Raw genomic sequence first — 15,569 nt, forward strand, 5'->3', positions numbered from 1 at the left:
TAAACGAAATTATTACAGTCCATCCGATTATCAATATGGCGTTTTAAATTTTGAATTACAAAACAATCTTATAAATTTTTTTTCAAAATTCCTTTCGCGTTAAACTAGATTTTTTTTCACATTAAGAATAACGTTTATTTGTTTACTTAAATATTTTATTTAAAAAAGAAATCATTATCAGTGATGTTTTATCTTTCTTCTTAGAAAAAAGAATATACAACTTCTATTCAAATGAGCTTGACGAGGGCATAACTTGAAGCATCAAGTTTATACAAGCTTCATAAAATGAGAGATCATGGCCTTTGCAATGTGCTCGTAGGCCCCAAACCCATCTCCATTTACAAAGGCAAGATCGGGCTCTCTAGTTACATCGTGTGGATGGTCGCTCGGGCATATCTCTCTTTACAGAAACGCAATGGCATTATCTTATTTCCAAGAGAAAACGAGATCGATCTCATATCCTTTCATGATTTGGTATCCTTATGGACACTTAGTGTGATCTTAGGCATGTTACAATGCCCGCGAGATGAAGAGATGACAAGGTGCTAGTTGGATTCCCTTCATGGTAAACGCTAGATCCTCTTGCCGGACTTGAGAACTATGAGATTGGTCCTTGTTTGCCGGAACCGGTGATGGAGTAGTAGACAAGCTCGAGTTGCTAATCTTTTCAGCTAAGTTTGAAGTTCTGTTTCTACACGCGATCACCAAATTGTAACAAGGTAGCATGCAAAGAGAATGAATCAGAGGCCTAGAAACTTGGAGGTTTTGTGCTATGACATTTCAAAAGGATGTAACAAGAACACTAGCATCCAACATACAATTTTCATATATCAAACAACATGCGATAAAACCGACATCTAAATTTCATAAATCAAGCTAAAAGAAAGAAACATACTCCATTTGCAGTAGAAATGGATTCATCTTTCGAGTTTGCTGAGCAAAGCTTCTAGTGGCGGTAACTCTTTGACGATCTCCTGCCAATCTGGCATGCCCTGGAGAAAGAAACCGTAGAACCATGACATAATTTTTCTACCTTATTGCCTTTTCACAAAATAAGGCCTGTTTGGCAGTAAATGATAATCTACTGGACAATCTAGTACGAGAATGAAAATGGTGACTTGTGAAAGCACAATGTTCTTGCTTTGTATCTAAAAGAAATACCTGTCCTGATTTTCGAACACGTCCATCGAGACGTAAAACTATAAAAACATCGTCACCTGGTTCAACTCCTTCAGATTTTTGCTGGTCGCGTATCCACCTGACCATTGGTAAACACGGTTATTACACATGGACTTTGCCAAAAAAAACACAAATGATGGTTTCTTGAGATGGTTTGATTACATTTGGTACTGAGAGCATACAGATGAGCAGTTTACATATCAGATGGTAAAGTGAATGGCGCTCTACTTAGATTGCATAACTATCCTATTAGAATCTTAAGTTCATATTCAGATAGCAAAAACTGCATGTAATCTATATAGAAAATCAATATCACTAACCTCTCCCATTCATAAGGTGAAACTATATCAGCCTTGAAGCGCACTTCAGCTTTTAAACGTGACTTTACAGTTACGGATTGAGTTCGCTTATCGAAATCATCCTAAAAGTCATGCACAACATTATGCAACGACCTCTTCTCAGCATTTAGCTTCTAAGCTACATGGTCATGTACTCTGAATTTTAGAAAACACACACAATGAACTAACCCCAATGGAAGGAAGAGATGATGCAGATTTTGCAGGACCACCGAAGCCTTTTTTCTCAACAATACCCTTGCTGTAATCACCCCAAACAACAGGAATTAGAAGCACACCTCGCTTAAGCAGTTCAGTTCGGAACCTCTCAGCTTTCTCCATTGCCCTTGAGACAGTCTCCTTCTTCCCTGCCAAAATTACCTAAGCCATTGTTCAATAAGACCTCCAGTCATTTTCTGTCATATGCAACTATATTCATTAGAATGTGAATCTTACTGAAGGAAATCAGTATTCTGACCAAAAGGAAGCTAAAAAACATGTGATACTGACCGGTCGACAAGTGTCACGAAGCTGCACTAGTTCAACAATCCGATTGGTTGAAAGACGCAACGGCAATCTTGATAGAGTTTCATCACGTGATATTTGGGCAAGTTGTTCCTCTTCTTTCTTGTTGTCCCAGATAAAAAATGCCACAAGAATAATGATGCCTAGAAAGTGCTGATTCAAAAGCTTGATCAATTCAAACAGATTATTTACTAATGCCAATAAAAGTGCAAATTTGAAGAATTGAAGGAAATCATAAGAGCTTGACAAGATGAATCCCGACGGAGACTAATCATAAACAATTTATTAAGTAGCAAATTACATTCAATTTCATATTATACATTTGTGGAATGGAACAATGGCTTTTTAACCTCAATTAATTGCAGTATCGGTAACTTCCAACCGTTCCACAATGGAAAGAGTTCCACAGTGACCTATGAGTAAAACCAAACCTACTATCTAAAGAAATTCCATTTTATATCTCAATCTAACTAGATTTACTTGGTGCAGACTGTACAGGACAAATGGCAATGAACAATTTCTACCAGAATATAGGGTGGTCAAAAAGTGGAATTTGTCTACCAAAGAAATTGTTAAACAGGTCACATTCACAATTGAAACTGTTCAAAAGCTTGTTTCAGGGATTTTAAATAAGTGCAAATAGCATAAGGCTAACAAAGAAGCATCTATGACAACTTCTTGAACACTGCATTCATCTTGTATGTTCATTGAATCACACCACGCTGAAAGAAGATGATAAGTGATTCATGATAACGAGCTTATGCCATTTACCGCCAGCATTAATGGAGACATTTCCAGCAGTCTCCCATAGATCAGGAGCACCTTCACCACCATTAATTGCAAGAATAAGCCGTGGAATGGTAAAAAACAATGAAATTCCAGCTGCAGCAGTTAAAGCCACATAAAAGAACCTTCTCACACCACGAAATGGTGCTTGAACTTCACTAATAAGTTTCAGATCCCTTCGAAATCCATAACCAATTTCTTCACCACCCAGCCTGGCCTACAAAACCATGGAAAGAGATGAGTTGTAACCATAGCTGATAAGAGTGAATAGAAGTATGGGGAACTAATGAAGATGACAAACTGAGCAGAGATAATTGTCATCACAGATTGTTCAAAGCAAACCTCTTCTTGCAGTTCTTTGAATTCTGGCAATGCTCTGAATGAGGCCAAGTCAGGATCATCGAGAATAGTGCTGAATTTGAGATTATAATCTCGCAAAGCAGTTCGCAGACATTCTGCTGCTTGCCTACCTTCACCTCTGAAAGTAAAAAAAAAAAAATATTAAACAGAAATTACTTGATGGAGAAAATAATGCAGACAATCATAGAAAGGAAGAGTTGGATACTGTGGTTCTAGGAAAAAAAGAAAAGCGCAAGACAGAGAATGCTAGAACAGAGTTCTACCATTTGCTCTCAAGGATTATGTTACATTAGAATAAAGTGAAAAAAACTTTCTATTTAATTTCTCAAATGCAAAAGAAGAAACAGAGTTTCTACTGAACATATAAGTTCTTCCATCTTAATATAATCCATCTCTCTTTTATCAAACAATTAATCCGTTGACAATGGAACAAAGTTACCACTCTGCAAATTCAACAAAGAAAGTTATGCTGAATTCAAATGTCCTAAGCAGATTTAACACACCTGTATGCATGGCAGCATGCTTTGTTGTACAATGCTGCTTGCGATTCCTTAGGATTTGGATTTAAAGTCAGTGCATTCTCGAACTGCATTAGGGCTTCTTTTACCTATCACATTTCAAGCATGCTCAAAAATTTAGATAAAGATACAAGATTATGCAAGATGACAAAAATGGAATCAAGTTTTTCTTTGAATCAAGGAAACAAAACCTACTCTGAACCTGAAGGCTTGTCCGAGCAGAAACAGGAGAGAACTAAAAAAACCTTTAATTTTATTGGAACAATCAAATACATGGACATAACTTGGGAAATCACAAAATAGAATTAGTGAGTTCCTTCCTTTGTAGTTCTCTTTCTTGAGATAATTTGTATCATTCTATAAACTATTCTTATTGATACAAAAGAAGCCCCTCCTCTATTAGTTTATCCTATAATTTATGAAATTTGTAATCCATAGGAAGAGCAACAGTAAAGATCGGTGTATATGGCCAGTATTATCATCAGTTAGAAATTTTCTAATGTTCTTTTCTCTTTCTTACAGTTCTATCTATTATCCTCTTTCCTTATTTTCGCATACTTGGTCCTCTTTGCTTTAGCTTCACCCGGTCACCCCTAACTTGAAGCTGGTTCCTTCATGCCTCTGGGTTTTGGAATTGTTCAAACCTTCCTTTGAATGGTTCACAGCTTCATCAGATTCTTTGTCATCTTACACACCATAATTCAAGTCTTCCTCTCAGTCGATTATAGAATATAATTAATCTTTCCCCATTCAAAGAAATGCAACTAATCTTTAAATTAATTTAGTCCATTTTATCTACACTAAATCTTTCCTATTTGTCACTTTGTTTTTCTCAGTTGCAGACACATCTCATCCTAAACTACAACTCAGAACAAGCCCTTCCCTTTCCTAATGTAGAAAAGGTATTTGAAAATTCCAAATTTTGATAGATATTCAACAACTTATCAAATCTATGGTAGACACATTGAATGAAATTAACCTACCGTTTAAATTAAACAACGATTTAACAACAGGGAACTCCACAAAAAAACGACACTTAAAAATATTTCATGCCTCGGTAGTTTTCATTTATGATCCTAGAAAACCCAAAAATGATCACAAAAAAAGGGCATAAAGGAGCTTTAAGTACCCGCCCTTTGGAGAACAGTTCGAGTCCATCATTAACGCACAACTCCGCCGTCTGCGCCGTCTTCTCCGGCGAGGAGGAGGAGGAGGGCGGAGTGGAAGAGGAGGGGGAGGCAGAGATGGGGATAAAGCGACGACGGATTCTGAGATGAGACTTGCGCATAGTCCAAGAGTTCGACTTGGTGCCGCTGAGGAGATGTTGCTGGAGAGCGAGGGAGGAAGCCATGGCGGCCATCGGCTCTCGCCGGAGCTCGAACAGGACGACGAAAAGGATTAGAATGCATAAAACAAAAAAATAAATAAATAAAACAGATAAGAAAATCATTTTTACAATTATTCTTATCCACATATACGGCGGATGGAATCCAATCGTCAATATCAGCAGCTCTTGCATGGGCCGTCGATATAGCGATCGTCGGAGAGAACCCCGGAGCTGTCGGCTTTTTGTATTTTACCTTTCAGAATTTTCATAATAACATTTTGCTCCAGTGCGGCGATGGCGGCGGCGGAAGAGGAGGGGAGGCCGGAGTGGTTGGTGTACGGGCTCGCAGCACGGGGGACTATGGTGCTCGCGGAGCACGCCGAGCGCACCGGAAACTGGTCAGAGATACCCTACGCCGATGAGCTCTCTGCCTAGACCTACTGCGGCCACACCTTCGTCTTCCTCGTCCATAAAAGGCTACGGTAATTCCCCAATTAGTTTCATTAGATGGTCGATAGGGATATAGATCCTTGTGGTAAGGAAAAGCATCGACTTGATTAAGTTTAAGAAATTGCCTGTGAGTTGTACTGCGTGCATCTCCTGCGCAGTGTCAGATTGATTGCACACTGATCCGGTGGTAAGGGGGGCCCATCTGGCCGGAGATCAAAATGATCAACATCTGGTAGACGTTCGACCGAATGAATTATCTTCTTGATCAGTAGTAGGAATAATCGATCCGGCATTTCGATAGCTCGGCTTAACGCCGAGTTTCCAACGCTCATAAGGGAAGAGCAAGAAAAAACGGAAGCCAAGCGGTCATCCCGCTCGGCTAACAATAGACACGGCATTCGGTCGAGCGGACATCTGCCGGGAGGGCGTTAGCCGAGGTGGCCTCCGCTCGGTCCGGGAAAAGCACTAGTCGAGCGGCTCCTCCGCTCGGCCCGGTAAAGGACAGAGAGAGCAAGTGGCAAGATCTTCCTAGGAACTAGTATTGACGACAAGAGGCATGGTCAGCGGCCTGGTCAGACAGAGAATCGTACGATGGAAAGTTCCACTGTCACATCAGAGATATGCTTGTGCTATTAAGGTAGGGTGTCGGACATGCTTTTCTAACACGTCCATTCCATGTATGCTTTGAGGAGCGTGCACGCCTAGGGAAGCGTGCACGCACCCCTGGGGAGCCTTATATAAGGACCCCCAGACTTCGACGGAGGTATGCTCACTATTTTACCGTAGCTACAGTTCTCGTTTCTTTTTTGCCTACTTCTTTTCGCCGAAGATTTGGCTTGAGCGTCGGAGGGCCATCGCCGGGGAACCCCTCCCCGGTTCGGCGATGTGTTTGCAGGTTCATGGCGGAGAAGGATCTACGTCTTCGGAGTCTTCGACCAGTCAATAGGAGCACCACATCCCAGCGTCCATCGACTCAGCTCTCGGACAGGATCAAATTGGCGCCGTCTGTGGGAACACACCTGAATCCGAGGCAAGGAGATGGAAAAAGCTGGACGCCAACACACTGTGATGCTCTCTCAAGAGGAGCTTGACGCACTCATACAAGCGCAAGCAGCCAAGATAATAGAGCAGCAACAGAAGGCGCTGGCCGAGCGGTTGGCGCAACAAGCAACCTCAGCATCTGGAGGCCGAGCGGCGCACGAAGACCGGCTGGAACAACTCTCCATATGGGGTCAAAACAAAGGTCTGACCGGTACACAAGTAGAGGCGCCGCTCACCCCGATCTCATTCCATCGAGCCTTGTTCCAGACGCCCTTTGAGATCGCGCAAGCGAATCGAGATCGGTCTTCCTTAGACGAGGCTCCCGCTCGGGATGCAAGGAAGGGCAAAACGCCCCGAGCTGACTCATCCTCCGAGCGGATCAATCGTCAGTTCTCCGAGGCAATTCTGCAAGATCCTTTGCCAAGGCACTACGTGCCCTTGGCAATCGGCGAGTACAACGGGTCGACTGACCCAGACGACCACCTCGGTAAGTTCGACAACACTGCAACCCTTCATTAGTACACGGATGGAGTTAAGTGTCGGGTCTTCCTCACTACATTATCCGGCTCAGCCCAACGTTGGTTTCGAAGATTTCCGGACGGGTCAATTCAGAGCTTCAAGAACTTCAGGACGGCCTTCCTCCACCACTTCGCGAGCAGCCGGCGCTATCAGAAGACCAGCGTCAGTTTATTCTCTATGAAGCAAGGGCCGAGGGAGACTCTTCGGGCCTACATTCAACGCTTTAACCAGGCGACCATGGACATTCCCACGGTCTCATCTGAGACTATAATGCATGCCTTCACTCAAGGACTCATCGACGGGGATTTCTTCCTCTCGCTCATCAGGAAGCCGCCCCGCGACTACGACCACATGTTGAAGAAGGCTAGCGAGGATATCAACGTGGAGGAAGCTCAGGCGGCCCGAAGGAAAGAAGCACCGTCAGAACCATCGGTGCACGTCAAGCGAAGGCTGCCGACCAACCACCAACCTCCGAGAGGGCCCCTAGCCGATGTGGCACGACTGCATCAAGAAGCAAGACCACATGCCGTCCAGCACGTGGCAGCCGAACGTCCCAGACCCAAGGGGAAGGTATGGACTCCTATGTTCTGTTCCTTCCATCAGTCTGCAACCCACAACACCCGCAACTGCCGAGGAGTCCCCGCAGTCGCTCAGCCAACTCCCAGGAGTTATCGACGACGGTCGCCTTCCCCCAAACTGCGATACAGGCAGCCTAGTACCGGACGGCGAGAAGAGAACAGGCAGTCACCTGAACGGCGACATCATCATCAAACAAGGAGTGATGACCGCGCCCTAGCCTCACATGGGCAAGTTAGGAACTCCGCTCGGGAGGAGGAAAATCGAAGCAACGCCGCTCGGGGTGAAATCAACATCATAGCTGGTGGACCGACCAACAGAGATTCCAACCAAGCCTGAAAGTCGTATGCTAGACGACTGGAGATTCATGCTGTAGGATGTAGCCAAGAGAGGGCGAGTGAGCCCGAAATTAGCTTTGGCCTCAGGGATCTTGAGGGGATTGAAGTACCGCATGACGACGCCCTCATCATCCATGCGGTAATTGCCAACTACACCATTCATCGCATATTTATTGACACAGGGAGCTCGGTCAGCATCATCTTCAAGAAGACCTTCAACCAGCTTCAAATAGACCGGGTCGAATTGCTACCAATGACGACTCCTTTGTACGACTTCACCAGCAATGAGGTCCAGCCGATCGATCAGACAAGGTTGGCTATATCGCTTGGAGAGGAGCCGCTCCGAAGGACCAGGACTATCACCTTCATCGTCGTGGACGCCCCGTCAGCCTATAACGTTATCTTGGGCCAACCAGCCCTTAACGAATTCCGGGCAGTGGTCTCGACCTATTGCCAGAAGATCAAGTTCCCTGTGGAGGACCAGGTCGAAGAAGTCAAAGGAGACCAATTGGCCGCTCGACACTGCTATGTCGAGATGGTGAAGGCGGAGGCTAAGTCCGCTCGTAAAGTTCCCCGACACGAGGTAAACACCATAACCGAAAAATCCCCTACTTTACTTTATGAAGAGAAAGAAGAGGTGCAGATACACCCTAACCGGGCGGAGGCAATGACTTTCATAGCGGCCGAGCTGGTCAGATGTCTTTAGCGAAATCATAATGTCTTCGCCTGGTCCACTCATGAACTACCCGGCGTTTCCCCAAGCATAACGCAGCATGAGCTTCACATCCGGCCGGATGCTAAGCCAGTGAAGCAAAAGAAAAGGGACTTCAGCGCGGAGCAGAATCAGATAATCCGAGCTGAAGTAGAAAAGTTGTTGGAGGTCGATCACATCAGAGAGGTCCAGTTCCCGAGCTGGCTCGCAAATGTAGGTCTCCAAGTCTGGCAACAAGTGGAGGGTCTGCATCGACTTTCGAGACCTCAACAAGGCCTGCCCAAAAGACTTCTACCCACTGCCGAGGATCGACCAGATGGTGAATTCCACAGCTGGGTGCGAGCTGATATACATGCTAGACGTGTTGGAATGTATACTAAAAGTCTAGCTTTTGTATAAATATTTATTTAGAAATAAAGAATCACATTGGTCAAATGTCTACATTTATATGCTAAGTGTAGTTGTTCAATCAATTTATATTGTAGATAACATGGTGTGCGGTGTCACACATAGAAGATCATGTTATCGGTTCCTTATAAATTATAAATAGTAGTTCACGACTAAGATGGTTAGGAACAAACCATTAGAATAGTCGTAGTATAATTTGGTATTAGTTTATCTTGACTATAAAATTATACTAGTGCACTCTGAGTATATTGAGCAGGACCATTTGAGGTAGTTTCTTTTTATACTGACTAAATAAAAGAACAATACCTCTGTTATTATGGAAGTATGTGCTCTTAATCCTAATATAATAACAAGCACATATACTTAATATTTATTTCTTTGATTTATCAAAGGGTGTGATTTAGTTCGATAAATCAATAGGCTCGATAAGTTGGAAAATGATATTATTTATAGTGTGTGTTATTGATTATAGAAGGAAACTGTGTTCTAGAAATCTAGGTTAATAATGTCCCCAAGAGGAGCTCATAAGGATTGTCATGTTAAACTCTGCAGGTGGATTTAATCCGACATAACAATAAGGTTGAGTGGTACCACTCTTGGACTATGAAATTAATTAAAGTGAGTTGTCAGTAACTCATTTAATTAATGGACATTCGACATCTTAAATACAGGGAGATTAACACACTCATGATAAGAAGGAGCTCATATAGTAATGGGATTGGTGCGGTAGTTCAATAATAACTCTTCAGTGGAATGAGTTATTATTGATGAACTCAAGTTGGGTGTTCGGGGCGAACACGGGAAGCTCAAGTTCATCGGGAGACCAAAACCAATTCCTCCTCTCGGTCCCTATCGTAGTCTCTTATTTATAAAGTATTATACTCACTCATACCCACTTTCTTACCCACCTTAAGGTGGTCGGCCAAGCCTAGCTTGAAGCCCAAGCTAGGGCCGGCCAAACCAAGGTGAGTTGGTTCCATTGGGTGGCCGGCCCTAGCTTGAACTCAAGCTTAGGTGGTCGGCCAAAATAAAATAAAAGGGATTTTGTTTTTAAAATTTTTCTTATGTAGAAGTCATGGTTTTAAAAGAGAGTTTTAAATTTAAATCTTTCCTTTTATAACTTCCTACAAAAGATTAAGTGAAAGGTTTGATATCTTTCCTTATTTGTAGTTAAAAGGAAGATTTTAATTTTTGATAAAACTTTCCTTTTATGAAACCATCCTCATGATTTTAAAAGAGAGTTTTAAAATTAAATATTTCCTATTATAGTTTCTACAAAAGATTAAGAAAAGATTTGATATCTTTCCTTATTTGTATTTTGAAAGGAAGATTTTAATTTTAGAGAAAACTTTCCTTTTTATAAATCATCCACATGTTTTAATAGAGAAATTTTAATTTATAAAACTTTCCTTTTATGACCAACCATGAAGAGAATTTTCAAAAGAGAAATTTTTATTTAAAAATTTCCGGAAACAAATTAGGAAATTTTAATTTTATGTTTAAAACTTTCCTTATTTGGAGGGATTAAGGTGGTCGGCCATTAGAAGTTTAATAAGGAGATTTTAATTAAATTTTCCTTCTTAAACAATGGCAAGCAATATAAGGAAGTTTTTATTTATAAAACTTTCCTTATTTGTCAAGACCAAAGAATATAAAAGAGAAGGTAGAGGTGTCTTACCTTACAACATATGATCTATTATTCCTCTCTCTTTTCTTCCTTGGTGTGGCCGGCCCTATTCCTCTTCTCCTTTCTTCTTCTTGTGGCCGAACCTCATCATCTCTTAGAGCTCTTGTGGTGGCCGGATTTTGCTTGGAGAAGGAGAGAAAGGAGGCTTTTTTTCTAGCATCCCTTGGAGCTTGGTGGTGGTGGCTGAACCTCATCCTTTCTTGGAGTTATTGTGGTGGCCGAATTTTGCTTGGAGAAGAAGGTGGCTTGGGTGGATTCTCATCTCGGTAGATCGTCGCTCACACGACGTCCGAGATAAGAAGAGGAATACAATAGAAGATCGTGAGGTCTATAAGCTATAAAAGGTATAACTAGTTATTAGTTTCCGCATCATAACTAGTTCATCCTTTTATTTAGATCTTGAAATACCAAACACAAGAGGCTAGAGATTCTAGATTTTCGGATTTGTAATTCGAAGTTGTGTTTTTATTTTATTTTTCGATCTTGTGATTCGATTGTTCTTTTTGGTTAAATCTAAGATTACTATAAAGAAATTAAATATTGAATTTCGTTAAGAGACTTTGTCGAGGCAGTGGTGGATGTTCCCATACCCAAGAAGGCCAAGTGTCTCGTCATGTTTGACCTGGGAGCCGATTTCCGAAATAAATATTTAATTGAATTTGTAACATAGGTGAATTTGGATCTATAATGTTAAGTATCGTTTGCGATCCAAGTCTAAACCACTAAGAACAGATAAGTTAAATTTGGAATCAATAATGTTAAGTTCCATTTGCGATTCCGAATTTAATTTCTAAAGAACACAATAGGTTGTTAGGAAAGGTTCGACAAGTGTACAAAATTTTTGTACAGTGGAATCAGTACGATCTTCCGATTAGCAACCAACAAGACGCGTATCAAGGGTGCCATCAAGTGCTGCTCGCCCGGGAGGATCAAGAGAATGTGAGTTTCATAACAGTGGACGACATCTACTGCTACAACGTGATGCCGTTTGGACTAAAGAATGTTAGGGCTACCTACCAAAGGCTCATGAATAAGGTATTCCAGCAGCAGATTAGACGGAACATGGAGGTGTATGTTGACGATATACTCATCAAATCCCTCCGAGCTGCAGACCTCTGTGCGGATATAGAAGAAACTTGTCAGACACTCCGCGCATATGGAATTAAACTGAATCCCAATAAATGTCTGTTCGGCGCGAAGGGTGGAAAGTTCCTCGACTACATCGTCACCGAGCGGGGCATCGAGGCAAACCCTGGTAAAGTGAAGGTGCTGTAAGATATGCCACCACCAAGGAATTTGAAGGAAGTTCAGCGTCTCACCGGTCGGATAACTACATTATCTCGATTCATGTCTAAGTCTGCCGACCGGAGCCTCCCTTTCTTCAAGATATTGCACCGAGCCACCAAGTTCCAATGTGACGAAGAATGCGACAAGGCGTTGGAAGAACTAAAAGCATATTTGAATTCTCTGCTTGTATTAGCTAAGTCAGCTGTTGGCGAGCCGATTCGCATTTATTTATGCTCGACCGAGCACGCTGTCGGCTCAACGTTGGTACGTCCGAACGGCGAGGAACAACCAATGTACTTCCTGAGTCATATATTAAAATATGTTGAATCCCGCTACACTGGTCTCGAGAAACTCGCCTTTGAGTTGGTGCTCGCCGCTCGGAGGCTCCGACCATACTTCCTCATGCATACGATCATAGTAATGACCAACAACCCTCTGGGTAGAGTTCTTCTCAATCCAGAGGCATCCGGGTGGATGATTAAATAGACAACGGAGCTTAGTGAATTTGACTTACAGTATCAGCCCCGAATGGCTATCAAGGCACAATCCTTGGTAGACTTTGTCACTGAAGTACAAAATCTCGAGCAAGAAGCTACTTGGAGGATATATGTGGATGGATCGTCCACTCGGCAAGGGAGTGGAGTCGGTGTGCTGCTGATCTCCCCCCAGGAAGAGCGAATGTATTTGTCCGTTCGGTTGGAATACCGGGCAACCAACAACGAGGCCGAATACGAAGCACTCATAGCCGGCCTGCTGGCCGCTCGGCATGTCGGAGCAATCAAGGTTTTGATTCACTTGGATTCTCAGTTGACCGCTCAGCAGCTCACCGGGACATTCAAGATAAGCAACGCTCAGCTCAGACTCTACGCTAAGGCCTTTGAAAAAATAAAGGTCAACTTCCGGGAGGTGGTTATTCAGAAGATTCCCCGAGCAAAAAATCAAGTGGCGGACGAACTGGCTAAGCTCGCTAGCTCCATATCGCCAATTGTCATATCTCAGCCGATTGAGCAGGTATCTTTGGTGGCACACGTCGATCGGATGGAAGGACTCACCTTCCCAAATGATTGGAGGACAACGCTGATAGAGTTCCTGCGGTCGGGTATTACGCCGTCTGATCGGGAAGAAGCCCACCTGTTGAGAAGGAGAGCAAGAAGATTCACGATGATTGGGGACTAACTATACAAGAAAGTTTTCTCCCGATCCCTACTCAAGTGTGTCGGACCAGAAGACATCGATTACATTCTACAGGAGGTGCATCAAGGAACTTGCAGAGGACACCCTAGCGGTTGGTCATCGGCCAGAAAGATACTGCTGGCTGGATATTTTTGGCCAACCCTCCAAGCAGACGCAGCTCGGACAGTGTCTACCTGTTGGAACCCCAAGGTTGTTTTGGTGTGATCAACAAGTTAAGTTAGGTCCTGTGTGTTTTTAACCTTGTGTCTAAGTGTGCAGGAGCTTAAGAACACAGGTACTCGAGCGGAAGACGTAGCTAGCGAGAAGGACGGCACGTGGTGCGTCCGAGGGATAAAGACTGCGGAAGAGTACGCTAGCGGACGAGAAGGAAGCGTGCAGTGGTTCCGAGGGATGAAAGCTGGAGCGGAAGATTGCTCGGAGAGAAAGAGACGCAGCTAGCGAGAAGGTCGGCATGGGGTGCGACCGAGGGACGAAGACTGCAGATGAGTACACTGGTGGACGAGAAGGAAACACGTGGTGATTCCGAGGGACGAGAAACCGGAACGGAAGGCTGTTCGAGAAGACCGGAAGTTGGGTTTGAGTGAGCCCTATTCCGGATAGCAGAAATCACCCAAGCTGGAGTAGAAGACCCGGGGCTAGAAAAAGTCAATGGGGTTGACTTTTTTCCTCCGGGGCGCCCGGAGCTGACCGGGGCGCTCGGAATGTATCGGGGCGCCTGAAAGTCGATATTTGACCAGACCGAGATTTGGCTCGATCTGAGCGTTGGGGATAAAGTTTTATCCCCCCATGGCATCCGGAACCCTTCGGGGCGCCCCGACCAAGGCTATAAATATAGCCTTGGTCTAGAAGCTTTTGAACTCACTCAGAAACTCACTTCCAACGCTTGTGTGCTGTAATTTAGAGTTAAACTTCTGTTTTCTGCGCTTCAACGTTGTAAGAGGCTTCTCCGCCTGAAGGAGTATTTAGCGTTTCAACTTCCTTGGATTAACAACCACATCGGTTGTAACCAAGTAAATACTTGTGTCTCTTCTTTTAATGTTCTATTTACTTTCTGCTTACTTATTCTTTATGCAAGTATTAGTTTAAGAGTTCGAGAAGGGTTGGTTTTGTTTTTGTTTTTACAGGCTATCCAATCCCCCTTCTAGCCGGCCGCCAGCGGTCCTACAAGTGATATCAAAGCCGAGGCGCCTCAGAAGGACTAATCGTCGTCTGAAGCAACAAAATGATGGCCGGAGCTAGCATCTATCCACCAGCATTCGAGGGGGAGTTTTCTTTATGAAAGAAACAAATGGAGGTATATCTAAACACTGATTTTGGTATTCGTTTAATAATGAAATCTGATTTTGAAGCACCAAAGACAACGAATGGAGAAGAACTCGAAAACGCCTCTGGAATGATAAGCAATGTAACGAGTATATGGCAAACGCCCGGGCAGAATTTCACATTCTAAGCGTAATATCAAATGAAGATCTCGATAGAGTTGGCGAATATAAAAGCACAAAAGAACTTTGGGAAAAGTTCTTAAAACTCTACAAAGAACAAGTCAAAGTTGAATCCAACACCGATCCATCGTCAGAAGAGTCTGAAACCGAGGTAAGTGCTGTGACAGCCCCAACAGCCAAATTTCATCCCAAGGACACAGAAAGCTCTTCTTCAATGAGCATCAATGAAGGGAGAGAATCTTTGAAAGAAAGCAATTCAACAGGGGGAGAATCAATGGCCAAGAAGGTAAGTCAGATATGGACTTCATCTTCTAATCAATTGAGTGATTCAATCAAAATATCATCGAAAGAGTTTTTCGAATTAGAAAATCTACTATCAATAGATTTTAGCAAATTAGAATTTATGACAAAATATTTCTGCGAATTACAAAATATTTTTTCGAACGAATTTTGCAAAGTAGAAACATTGCCGAAAGATGTTTTACAAATTATATTGTCGAAAAATTTTATCAAGTTAGAATTTATATTATCAAAATATTTTTGTGAATTAGAAATTCAAAATATAACAAAAAATATTAAGTTAAAAGAAATAGCTTGTCGATTAAAGAATCTTGACAAACTAATAATAGAAATTAACATGATACAATTTTTTGCATGTTTAATATTAGTCGCTTTAAATTTGAAAAAGTGTGATTTGAGAAGTTATAATAAATTAAAATGAAAATTTAAAACTTTTTGATAATAGCATTAGAATTAAAAAAAAACATAATAATAAATGCTTAGAAAGATTTTGATTCTCTTCTAAATTTTCTCAAAAATATTTTTCTTGCATAAAGTTTTTTGCTTAGAAAGTTCTTAATTTTGATGACGAAAACTTAGCAATTG

The 15,569-nt window shown here is 42.4% G+C and overlaps 1 protein-coding gene across 2 annotated transcripts; it reads right to left on the minus strand.

Annotated features, from left to right (window-relative positions):
* Positions 1-221: 221 nt before the first annotated feature.
* On the minus strand, positions 222-5,578 carry LOC121982049 (protein LOW PSII ACCUMULATION 1, chloroplastic-like). 2 transcript variants are annotated; one of them, XM_042534908.1, is made up of 11 exons: positions 5,160-5,578; positions 4,833-5,078; positions 3,689-3,792; positions 3,168-3,303; positions 2,811-3,042; positions 2,025-2,182; positions 1,707-1,895; positions 1,500-1,600; positions 1,162-1,258; positions 896-992; positions 222-691 (listed from the first exon to the last, which is right to left on the minus strand). In XM_042534908.1, the coding sequence occupies exons 1-10, from the start codon at positions 5,220-5,222 to the stop codon at positions 918-920; spliced, it is 1,401 nt and encodes a 466-aa protein (XP_042390842.1). In that variant the 5' UTR covers positions 5,223-5,578; the 3' UTR covers positions 222-691; positions 896-917. The 2 variants fall into 2 exon arrangements, with proteins under 2 accessions (XP_042390842.1, XP_042390841.1); XM_042534907.1 differs by lacking the exon at positions 5,160-5,578 and having other exon boundaries at positions 222-685; positions 4,833-5,125.
* Between the last annotated feature and the right edge of the window lie 9,991 nt (positions 5,579-15,569).

This window comes from Zingiber officinale, chromosome 5A (assembly GCF_018446385.1).
Source record: "Zingiber officinale cultivar Zhangliang chromosome 5A, Zo_v1.1, whole genome shotgun sequence".
NCBI lineage: Eukaryota > Viridiplantae > Streptophyta > Magnoliopsida > Zingiberales > Zingiberaceae > Zingiber > Zingiber officinale.